The sequence below is a fragment of the Austrofundulus limnaeus genome, unplaced genomic scaffold (genome assembly GCF_001266775.1).
Source record: "Austrofundulus limnaeus strain Quisiro unplaced genomic scaffold, Austrofundulus_limnaeus-1.0 Scaffold284, whole genome shotgun sequence".
Lineage (NCBI taxonomy): Eukaryota > Metazoa > Chordata > Actinopteri > Cyprinodontiformes > Rivulidae > Austrofundulus > Austrofundulus limnaeus.
Window position 1 is genome coordinate 613,707 of NW_013952686.1, and position 11,342 is coordinate 625,048.

Genomic DNA, 11,342 nt, shown 5'->3' on the forward strand with positions numbered 1-11,342 from the left:
TTTATTTATTTATTTATTTATTTATTTATTTCTGAACCTATTTGCTGCTCAATGAATCTTTACAGGTAGAGATTTTTTCTTCCTAAACTTTATTTAGGTCAGCCAGCATTGACAGCGCTCTGCGGGTGACATAAACAGCTCCGCGACACAACGAATCGATAAATGAAATTCGTTGCCAACGTTTTTAATAATCGATTTTTATCGATTTTTATCAATTCGTTGTTGCAGCCCTAGTCAATAGTATTTTGATTTGACCTTTACTTTAGTGATGAAAGTCGAATGAAACACGACGTGAGCCTTCAGCCTGAAGTTGATTTAAAAACATTGAATATGTGATCTGATTTAGAACCAAATAAAAAAATGACCTGGGTCAGGTATGGGTTGCACGTGGGCCAAAAAAAAAATCAGATTTGGACCACTTTCGCCTGCAGTGTGAACGCCGCCTTTGTCTCACCTTCAGTGCAGTTTCTTGGCAGCTTCACAAGCCGTCACCTACGTCATTCAACATCATCATCAAAACTTAGTTCAGCCACTGACAGCTCTGGGCTCCTCGTGGGCGTATATTAACCCTAACCCAAGAGCAAACAAGCTGCGGTATGAGCAAAATGTTGAGGAAGACAAGAGACATGAAAGAAAGAACAGAAAAAACAGTGCAGTGGGTGGAGAATAAAGGTTCTCAAACAGAGTCAGAGGATGCCAGCATGTGATGGGAGTCTGAGGAGTCTGGATCTGTTTGGCAGAATTTCACAAGCTGAAATTCTCTTTGACGTCAGCGCTGAGATCTGAGGGGTTTCAGGGAGCAAAGGAGAAGACGGCAAGTCAAATCCAGAGAGACCAGGYGAAGGATGGAAGACAGAAAATAGTTCTAAAACTGAGGAGGTTACAGACAGAGACAGACTGACGGACTCTCAACACCGAGTCATGACTCGCTCTCAGCGTGTCCCCTCGTTGTTTATGTTCTGTGGACCGCTCCTGCTGTGAATCCTCATTTCCTCCTCACACCGAGTCTCACTTGTCATTACTCACAGCAGTCAGCGCAGAATCTAATTACCTCAAGGTCGTTCAGTTTCCTCTACTTTTATCCCCGTGGACGTGTACCACTTTATTTAAAAATCCAATGTTTTCCACTAACTTCTGTAGGTTCACTCGCAGAGACGAGAGAAGATTTTTTTTCTTTGCTGTCTTCTACTTTGAGATTGAATTTTAGTGATTTTATTAATGCTCCATCGCTGCTTTAAGGGCTTTTTTACAACCACCTTTTCTTCAGATGTTTTCTCAGTTTTTAAGATGCTTCTCTCTTCTGATCACAAACGCAGAGCTGAAAGTGGGTCGTTATACAGCTTTTATTGCAACCTATTTGTTGACTAATCACTAATGATTAGATGTCATTTTGTTGCTGTTAAGGAACACACAACCCACTTCACAGTGGGAACCCATCAGGACATGACAAACAAGTGCACTCATGTTTCATTAGAGCCTGAAATTATTCCATTAAATATTCTAACGTTTTAGATTTGACTGAATCATATTTTAAAAAATGGACTTCTTGTAACATGACTGTGATAAATGAGAAGGTGACCCTGTGTTCATCAGGTCACCGGTTCAAATCCCCTGACTGTTGCATCAAAAATATGGATGGGGAAAGGTGAAGCATTCACACCTGCTTCAAACCTCATTTGCCGACTTTTTTTTAAAATTAAATAAGTTTTCTTCTAACATATACAATAATTTTGCCATACTACATGCACATATAAAAGTTAACTCCTGTCTGGTTTATAACAATGTCTAAAGTTTTATGTTATCAGTATTTATTGTGGTAATTATTAGGGCTGTGTATTGGCAAGAATTTGATAAGATACAAATCACGACACGGGTCACAATATGATATATCGCGATATATTTGTGATACTGTAAGTAACGGGACGTATTACCATTATTATTTTTAAAACATCCGTATAAAGAGCACACCATGTATTACAAGAGGTCTGTAAAGTACTTAAGTAAAAACACCTTAATAGAAAATGACTTTGGTAAAAGTAAATTTCACTGATGAGAAAGTACTTGAGTAAAAGTCATAAAACTGTAAAAGTATTTTTATACACTCTCTAAGAACYGTTGAATTTACTGAACCAAACTGGTTCCACTAAACCAAGCAAAGAGTAAATTGAAGCAATATAATTTTTTTCTTTTAATGAAAATATGTATGTTTCCTCATTTTACTCTGCTAGGTTTAGTGGAACCAGCTGACATGACTTGGTTGAGTAAATTCAACACATAATGTTTTAGAGTGCATGAACAACTCATGAGTTCAAACATATTGCATTTTATAATGCAGGTGTTAAATGTTAAAGTAAAGAAGTAAAAGTTACCATTTTTAGGTTTTAAATGTAACCAAAATACAGTAAAAGTAACGATTAAAATAATACTTGGTAAAATTACAAATCCTCAAAAAAAAAAAAAAAAAAAAAAAAACTTAACCCTCCTGTTATGTTGGTTTGTGAGGAACAGCAATATTGTTCCTGTCAGTTTGTCCCGGGGAATGTTAAATCATGCAATAATGTCAGAAACCAAAAAAGATCACCCAAAACATTGTTGTATTTGATTATTGACTCCGTTACTGACTATTTATATCAGTATTTACATGTTGATGTTTTTTATATGTCTCACAAATAAAGGATCATTGAGGACAATTCACTAATTTCTCATAAAAAATGCACATTACATTGTTTTATATCCACTAAAGGAAGCTACACACACAAAAACAATGATTATACGTGAAATTGTTATTTTTATTTTTTATTTTTTTACATTTTGAACTATTTAATATGCAGATGTAGGGGAGGTTGCAAATATGTATGTTCATTATACTTGTTGAAACAAATAGAAAAAGTTTCATACTGAAAAAATACTTAGAACTATTTTAAAAACATTTTTAAACTTTGACACAGGTCAATTTGACCCACAACATAATAGGAGGGTTAAATATATAACAAAGTAAATGTACTTAGTAGGGGTGCAACGATATAGAAAATTCACAATTCGGTTCAATACTTTAGTCTCACGGTTCGATATTGTTTCGATATATAAAAGAGAAATGTCCTTGCCCTTTTGAACTTGTAATTCATTTAAATTAATTATGAACATTTGTTTAACCTCAAAAGTACAGTTTTTAAATTAAATGTTGCTGAAACAGCAAGTTTCTCTGTGGATCTGCGCTCGAAAATGCAGCCTAGGCGGAGTAGTCGAACACAGATAAACTGATCTTTTAACACAGAGCATCTTCAGAAGACAAGYTGATAAAGTAAATTTAAAAAAAATCTGTATTGTTCGATACAAGTGTGTATTGAACCTAAAACTCTGTATTGAACGGTTCGATACGGTTACATGTATTGTTGCACCCCTAGTACTTAGTTACTATAAACCTCTGTATTACATGCATAAAATCTGATTAAATTCATTTTTCTTCATCCACCCATTAGGCCTTAATTAAAATCGCTACAGTATCAGGAAATGAAATATTGTGATGTTTCAGTGTATCAATACCTTCTGTTACACTCCTAGTAATTATAGCTATAAAACAAAACCCTCAGCCTAAAGAAAACTCTATCCTAACCTCTCTATAGCTGCTGGTTCCGGTTTAACTTCGACTGGACTGAACAACATGATCAAATAGACTTCCACAGTTTCTCAAATGACTTATTTTATTTTTTCGAGTTGAGGCTTGAGGATTTCACATCTCGTCTTCACAAAATAAGAGTTTAATAAGTGAGCCATCATTAGTGGACTACTCGAGGCTTCACATGACTGAAGTAGTGGATGGTTTTAATTATGCATGAGAACAAACCCACACACATATCTGCAGACTTGGGCAGAGCCACAGCACGGTCCAAGCACATATAATACTCAAACACCAAGAAGAAAGCAGTCTGTGTCCTCTGGTTTTACTGCAGTGGTAAAATGGCTCCTTCTCAGAAAGCTCCTGAGGATGTTACTGTGAGAAAAAAATGAACTAAGTTGAAATGTTTACATATTGGAATGGATTTCAACATCTCTTCTCTGTCCCCACCCCCACCCCCTGCCGTCTGTACCCCTCGCTCCTCTCTCTCTCTCCTCTCCCCTCGTCTTTCTGTTTCTGCTTCATCACCTGCGTGGCTCCTCCAGCAGCCGCTCTCCGTCTCCGCTGCAGGCGTCGGAGAAGGAGAAGGAAAGCCCGGTGGAGCTGACGGAGCGCTGCTTCAGGGAGCTGCTGGGACGAGCCGCCTACGGCAACATCAAGAACGCCGTCACGCCCGTCCTGATGTAAGACACGCTGAACACTTTTTAAAAAAAAAAAAAGATCTGTTTTCTGTTTGGGATGTTGTTGTTGTTGTTTATAGATTTGTGAAATGTAGAAAAAGGTGCGTCTCAACGTATTTTACCTTGACACCGATGGTCTCGCAGGGACGCGACAAGGACGATACAAGGTTATGTTGCTCTAGACTAGATCTGAAGATAGCAGATCAAACATTTAGATTTGTGTCTATTTGTGTTGACTCGTCTTGCTAGAATGTAGGTCATGCTACTGGATAGAAAGTCTTCGCTGTCTTCCTTCTGTTGTTACTCCTTTATAAATTGTTTTCTTAAATCCAGTCTCTATGAATTTAACATTTTTGCTTCAGCTTTGTTTGTGTTTTACCCTCAAACTAAATTATTCAACGCGTATCTTTCACTAGAATGAAGTCTCATTTTTGTTTCCTCGTGTTTTCATTTCATCTTCATTTGTTTTTCTTTCACTTTGGCTTCTTGCCTTGAATTTGTTCTCATTTCTAATTCATTTTGGAGTGTCTGATCTTGTGGATAAAAATGTAATTTTTAGTTGCTCAGTGATTAGCGTATCGAACTACAGTATTTTACCAGATTTACTGTGCAAAATATATTTGCTTTTTAAAATGTGTTTTAGTACATTAAAGGGATCCATGATTAGTTGTAACATTAGATTTTATTTAATAAACATATATTTTAACTGTAAAATAAAGACTGTAAAAATACTGTAGGCTGTTCAGTTTTTATCATTTTTAAACTAAAAATTTAAAAATATATCACACGGACGGAGCCATTTTATTTACACAAAGCATTCTGGGTAAATGATGACGTGGATAGGTCCTCGGTGCGAGGCTACTAGTGAGCTATATCCACCCTGAAGGTTAATCTTGGACAATATCTGACGATCGACTCTTAAATGAAACCAGAGAGCGTTGACAGAGAGGAGAAGGTAGAAATGACTCAGCCTGGAACTGAAAATATAGATGGAGGACAACCGTTTAGCCTGTTTGTCATGCTAGCGCCAAGCTAATACATATAAGGCAATATAGCATCGGCACTAGCACAAAGGCTAACAGGCTAAGCTGAGGTTCTTCTTCCATGAAGCAGCTCTGTTGTCCTCCATCTATATTTTCAGTTCCAGGCTGAGTCATTTCTACCTTCTCTCTGTCAACGCTCTCTGGTTTCATTTAAAAGAGCCGATCATCAGATATTGTCCAAGATTAACCTTCAGGGTGGATATAGCTCGCTAGCAGCCTCGCATCGAGGACCTATCCACGTTATCATTTACCCAGAAATCTTTATGTGTAAAAAAATGGCTCCGTCCGTGTTAAAATATATTTTTAAAAATTATAAAAACTAAACAGCCTACAGCATTTTTACAGTTTTTATTTTACAGTTAAAATATGTGTTTATCAAATAAAGTCTAATGTTACAACTAATCATGGATCCCTTTAAGACATCAGATGTTAAAGTTCATAAGTTCAACACAGCAGTGATTTAGGGTGTATTCACACCAGCTCTGTTTAGTCCAAATTAATCAAACTCTAGTTTGTTTACCTAGAAAGTCTGTTTGTTTGGGGAGGTGTGAACGCGTAATCAAACTCTGATTCAGATTAACTGAACTGAAACCTGGGTTTTTTTAGGTGGACCAGAGTTTTCTTTTTTTGAAGGAAACTCTGGTACGGAGACATCTCGGCCATCTTGTGTAAAAATCAAAATTCTCTATGGTTCTGCTTCATCTTCCTCTCATGCTGAGCTCATTATTGAGTCTTTGTTTGACACATTTGCCAAAAACACACAAAAAAATAATAAATCCTACAACCACTAAACTCTGACGTCGCTCCATGATTTACATTTTGTGAAGAAGGAAGTTGCACTCAGTGTTTTTGTGTCAATTCCTTCARTGGGTCTCGGTGCAGCGCCACCACAGGCGAGGGTTTGTTTTGTTTGACACAGTGCAGTGTGAAAAAGAACCAAACAAGCTGAAAATGTAAACAAATGTTGCAGTTTTGGTCCCCAWTCGAATCGACTGGACCATCATGTGTGAAAACATCCTAAAAGGAAAGCAAAGCAAGAACAATTTGATTAGATTTCAAGTCAGAACATCCTCTAAACRGCTGCTTTCGTGTCAAAAGGGGGGGGACTCTGGTGGTCCTAATCTAACGRCTGTCTGGTGTGTTTCTCTGCAGCATTTCATTTTGACATTTTCAGTCCATTCTTTGTAGTTTTGTCTGGAGYGCACTTCAGTGTGTATGTCCTCAGAGAAAAACAAATGCCCATCCATCACTGTTTCCRTCTCCCTTTCATGGTTTAGTCGTTCATCTCGCTCTGGCTAAACGCAGATTGGAAGTGCAGCACTCYGCAGCAGCAGTAACAACTTTATCTTTTCTGTTTTTATTATAACTTACAGCAAAATTAGATTGAGGATTTGTTCTATAATGAACTCTTCTTGGCTCTTGTAATGCTCGCAAAATAAAAAAAGGAACGTCGTTTATGTCGAGCCTCCATAAAACTGCTGTCTGTGCTCGTCTWTTTTGTTCTCCATCTCCGTTCGCACTTGATAATTGCCTCCTGTTTGTCACTTTCTCGTCCCTCAGGCACTTGGATAACCACTGTCTGTGGGAGGGAAAGACCTTTGCGGTGCGCTGCTTCAAAATCATCATGTACTCCATCCAGGTGAGACGTGCAGCAGTTGTTTATCCTTACAGCTCATATCRCATCACATTTTTCTCCACCTCACTCGGCTGATCTCACTTTTTTAATGTAATTCTTCTTCCGTGTCAGTCCCAGCACTCCCACTTGGTGATCCAGCAGCTTCTCGGTCACCTGGACGCTAACAGCAAGAACTCGGCCAGAGTGCGGGCCGGCATCGTGGAAGTCTTGCTGGAAGCAGCTGCCATTGCAGCCAGCGGCTCTGTCGGTGCGTTACATGGACACATGTGGACGGAGCACTGAAGGACAAAAAAAAAAGTGGTTTCATCTGTGGTCTTCATGTGTTTTCAGGTCCTACGGTGTTGGAGGTGTTCAACACTCTGCTGAGGCAGCTTCGCCTCAGCGTGGACTACGAGCTGACTGGCTCATACGACAACAGCACCAACATCGGCACCAAGATCATCAAAGCTCACGAGGAGCGGCAGCTGCAGGAGGCCGTCATCAGAACCATCGGTGAGTCTGAAGGGTTTATTATTTTTCAATGAGTAGTTTCTTTTATTCATTTAATTTAAAAACAAAACAAATGCTATACATACAACAAATAATAATACAAAACACAAAATGAAAGGTAGCAGAAAGAAGAAAAACATTCTTATTAATATCTGCCCCTTTTTTTCAACTAAATAAATAAATTCAAACAATAATCTTAATAACAAATAACAAAACATAACAAAAAACTTCAACTCCTTCTCGAACAACAGTTCTTATTATACATTATACAAATTCATATTTCTTCAACAATCTAACTTTTATCATTCTCTTAAATAAATTTATTGAGCCAGCATTTTTATAATCACTTTCCAGATTATTCCACAATCGTATTTCTTGGACTGAAGTACATCGATGCTTCAAATTTGTTCGAATTTTGGGCTTTACAAACATCTCTATACCCTTAAGATTCTAAATACTTACTCTCTTAACAAAATTTAATTGAATATTTAGAGGTAATATATTTTATGAGCTTTATACATAACCTGCAAAATATTTTGATCAGTCGACTCATAAAAGTTCAATAATTTCAACTGACAAAATAATATATTTGATGGGTGGCTGTAATGTTTTCTGGTGATAATTCTTACGGCTCTTTTCTGTAAATAAAGATGGGATTTGTAATTGTTTTACATGCTTTCCCCCAGACTTCAATACAGTAAATCAAATGTGGAACAATTATTGCGTTAAACAACATAAAGAAAGCTTTGTCATTAAATAAGTCCCTTACTTTATACAATACTGCAATGGATTTGGCTATTTTTGTTCTTAAGTGATTTATGTGAGATTTCCATGTTTTAGTTTAGGTCATATGTTTTATCGTATGTGTTTTTGTTCCTTTGTCTCCCAGGTTCCTTTGCCAACACCTTACCCACCTACCAGAGATCAGAGGTCATGCTCTTCATCATGGGCAAGATCCCCGTCCCTGGAGTAAATCTGACTCTGCCCTCTACTGGATCTGAGTACGTGACTCACAAAAAAACCACCACGTCCACTTAAAATTCCTTTTAGCTGGGACTCACATTCAGTATGACATCACAGTTTGTTAAGAAGTCTTTTTAGAGTTCAGCTTTTTAAGAGTTTAATTAAAGTTTTATGTTGATTCTTTCGTTCTCAGGCCTGAAGGAACCAGAATGATTCAGGTTATGTTGCTTAAATCCTTGGTCCAGGTAAAAGCTTGTTTCATTTCTTAAGGTTTTATTTAAAATATGTGGCTCTTCATAGTTTTGAATGTGCACAAATTTTACCGTATTTTTCGGACTACAAGTCGCTGCCAAATAGCCTTAATTAACACAGACAGATAACATTGACAACAAGCTAACATTAGCTACCATTAGCTTACCGTCCTCTGTGTCGTCCTGCCCTCTTGTCATTAGCATCTCTGGTGTAGTCCATCATAGAGTCGCAAATGAAACAAAATAAGATAGGTGCGTTTTAAAATATGTTGATCTCTGCGGGCGCATGCAACAAAGTGTCTCTGCTCAATGCAAACACAACCAGCCGGGCCCAACACAGTTCAATCAGTTCACCAGTCTCATTCCACATCAACAGCTTTCTTCACTTTCTTCAGTCAGTAAGTGTAACCTCTGCTTTTCGCCAGTCCCTCACACATTTCTCATTCACTCCAAACTTTCTTTGTGTTGCTCGTTTATCATTTTGAGCCACATTCCTTTTTTAAACCRGTACAAGAACAACATGAACGTAGTTGTCACAAGCTTAGAGTACATCAGTCAAAATGTGTCATGATGACGATAAAAGTGACAAAGTTGCCTAACTATGAAATCAATGTGACTTATAGTCCTGAAAATACGGTAGTTTTGCTAACAACAATGCTTCTGTATCGCAACACTTTTATAATGACAAACAAATCTGTTTGATTATAATCTCTCAGGTGACGGCAGGTTTCCAGACGACCAACATGCTCACAGCGCTGCCCAGCTCGTTCCTGGAGCCGCTGCTGTCCTTCTCTCTAACGGACGACCCAGAGATTCGACTGTTGGTGCTCCAGATCCTCCTCAGCCTCATCGACAGACACGACAACAGACCCAAGTTCGTCAAAATCAGGTGCGTTATTTGGTCCGTAAGAGAGTTAAAGGCTAAAACTGTTGTTGCTTTTGGGACTTTACCATTTACTTTTTTAAATCTGTGCAGGATAATCTCAGACATCTCTGTGCTGAAGCTCAAAGTGGACAAATGCTCCAGACAGGACAATTTATTCATGAAGAAGGTACTTTTTTATGGATTCTACAAATATATCCTGTAACTAGAGAAATTACATTTCCTGTTATAATGCAATGTGAAGAAAGATTTTGCTGAAAGCTGCTTAAGTAGCTCAAGCTGAAAAATTTCAAGCTAAACTTTTAATACCAGTTCAATTTGAACAGCTTTGCTGAAAGTCAATTAGCAGAATGAAACTTTAAGGTGCATAAAAAGCTGTAATTAACAAAAAAGAAGTTGAAAGAAGCACAAAAACTCTGAAAATAGTAAAAGAAGCTGAAAAATATAGAAAAGCTGAATTAGTACAAAGAAGTAAACCTTTTTTTTTTAAAGCAGAGCCAGGCAAAAGTAAAAATTGACAGCTCTGTTAATTTTCWTTGAGAAAAAAATGGCAAAAATTACCAAGCTCAGTGTAAAGGTCACTCCCACTGGACAACAGTATGGTTTTTGTTCCTCGGCAGCACGGTCAGCAGCTGTACCGCCACATCTACCTGGGCTGTAAGGAAGAGAGCAGCGGCCAGGAGCACTACGAAAGCCTCTACGCTCTGCTGGCTCTTCTCAGCGTGGAGCTGGCCAACGAAGAGGTGGTGGTGGACCTCATTCGCCTGGCGCTGGCCTTGCAGGTGTGCTGTGTCATTTTTGTAAAAACTCACCATTTAAAACAGAGAATCCGCATTATGGTTATTTGGTTGTTCGCTTTTCATTTTAAAAGCAGATCTCAAAAACAGATGGTTATTCTGTTTTCATTTTATACTTCAAACAGGGTTCATGCAGGGTCTTAAAAAGTCTAAAAAAGTCTAAAATTTGAAAATCAAAAATACTCAGATTTTCATCCAAGGTCTTAAATTTTATTTTGTGAAATCTTAATTTTTTTTTTTTACTTTTGATCATTCCTGAGAAGCATTGGCTGCATCAAATAAGCAGAGTAAAGAGTTATAATTAGAGATTGACACGATGTGTTCACGAAGGGATAAGTTTGCTACCGCTCTCTGTACGTGTTAAACCACAAGTCCTGTGATAACTGCAGGCAAAAAAAGCACAGTTTGCTTCAATGTTTTCAACATCTTTGCTGCTACAACCCCCCCACCCCCCCGCATACGGTGGATTGTTCATCCGCCCAAAAAAACAAAAGTTCAGTCATGTGCACTGCTTGTGGTTTAAACATGGAAAGTGTGTTTTCAGTGAGACTGGGCTGATATCAGTGATTTTTTTTCACTCTGTTAGAAGTGATCCACATCAGTCAATATGAAGGTCTCAGATATGACTGTTTCATTAAAATAATTTGGTGTTCTTGTATTAAAATTAAATATTATTTAATAGTTAAATTGATATCAATAAAAGGTTTCTATGTTAAAATTTCTGGGACCATTTGAATGTTTATGKTAATGTGTCGGTTCAGTCTTAAATGTCATTCCGGATGGTCTTTAAAAGGTCTTAAATTTTACTTACTGAAACCTGCATGAACCTTGTTCAAAAATGGAAAAGAGTTATTGAACTAGCTCCACCTTAAATAGTTGAATTAATAAAACGGCGGACGGTTTCCCCGTTGTTGGAGCATAAAATAAAAATAGTAAAGCATGAAAAATGAAAGACCAAAACGTACAGACTGAATCCCTGTTTCC

The 11,342-nt window shown here is 37.7% G+C and overlaps 1 protein-coding gene across 2 annotated transcripts in view; it reads left to right on the plus strand.

The window, feature by feature from the left end:
- Positions 1-11,342, plus strand: part of efr3bb (EFR3 homolog Bb (S. cerevisiae)) — a gene marked incomplete in the record, with an annotated part of 42,004 nt that overhangs the window by 23,640 nt on the left and 7,022 nt on the right. Inside the window, 9 exon segments of one of the 2 annotated variants that reach the window (XM_014021257.1) lie at positions 4,162-4,299; positions 6,900-6,978; positions 7,087-7,222; positions 7,306-7,467; positions 8,354-8,465; positions 8,621-8,672; positions 9,395-9,567; positions 9,655-9,730; positions 10,182-10,343. In XM_014021257.1, coding sequence (XP_013876711.1) covers positions 4,162-4,299; positions 6,900-6,978; positions 7,087-7,222; positions 7,306-7,467; positions 8,354-8,465; positions 8,621-8,672; positions 9,395-9,567; positions 9,655-9,730; positions 10,182-10,343 — 1,090 coding nt within the window. 2 annotated transcript variants of the gene reach the window in all.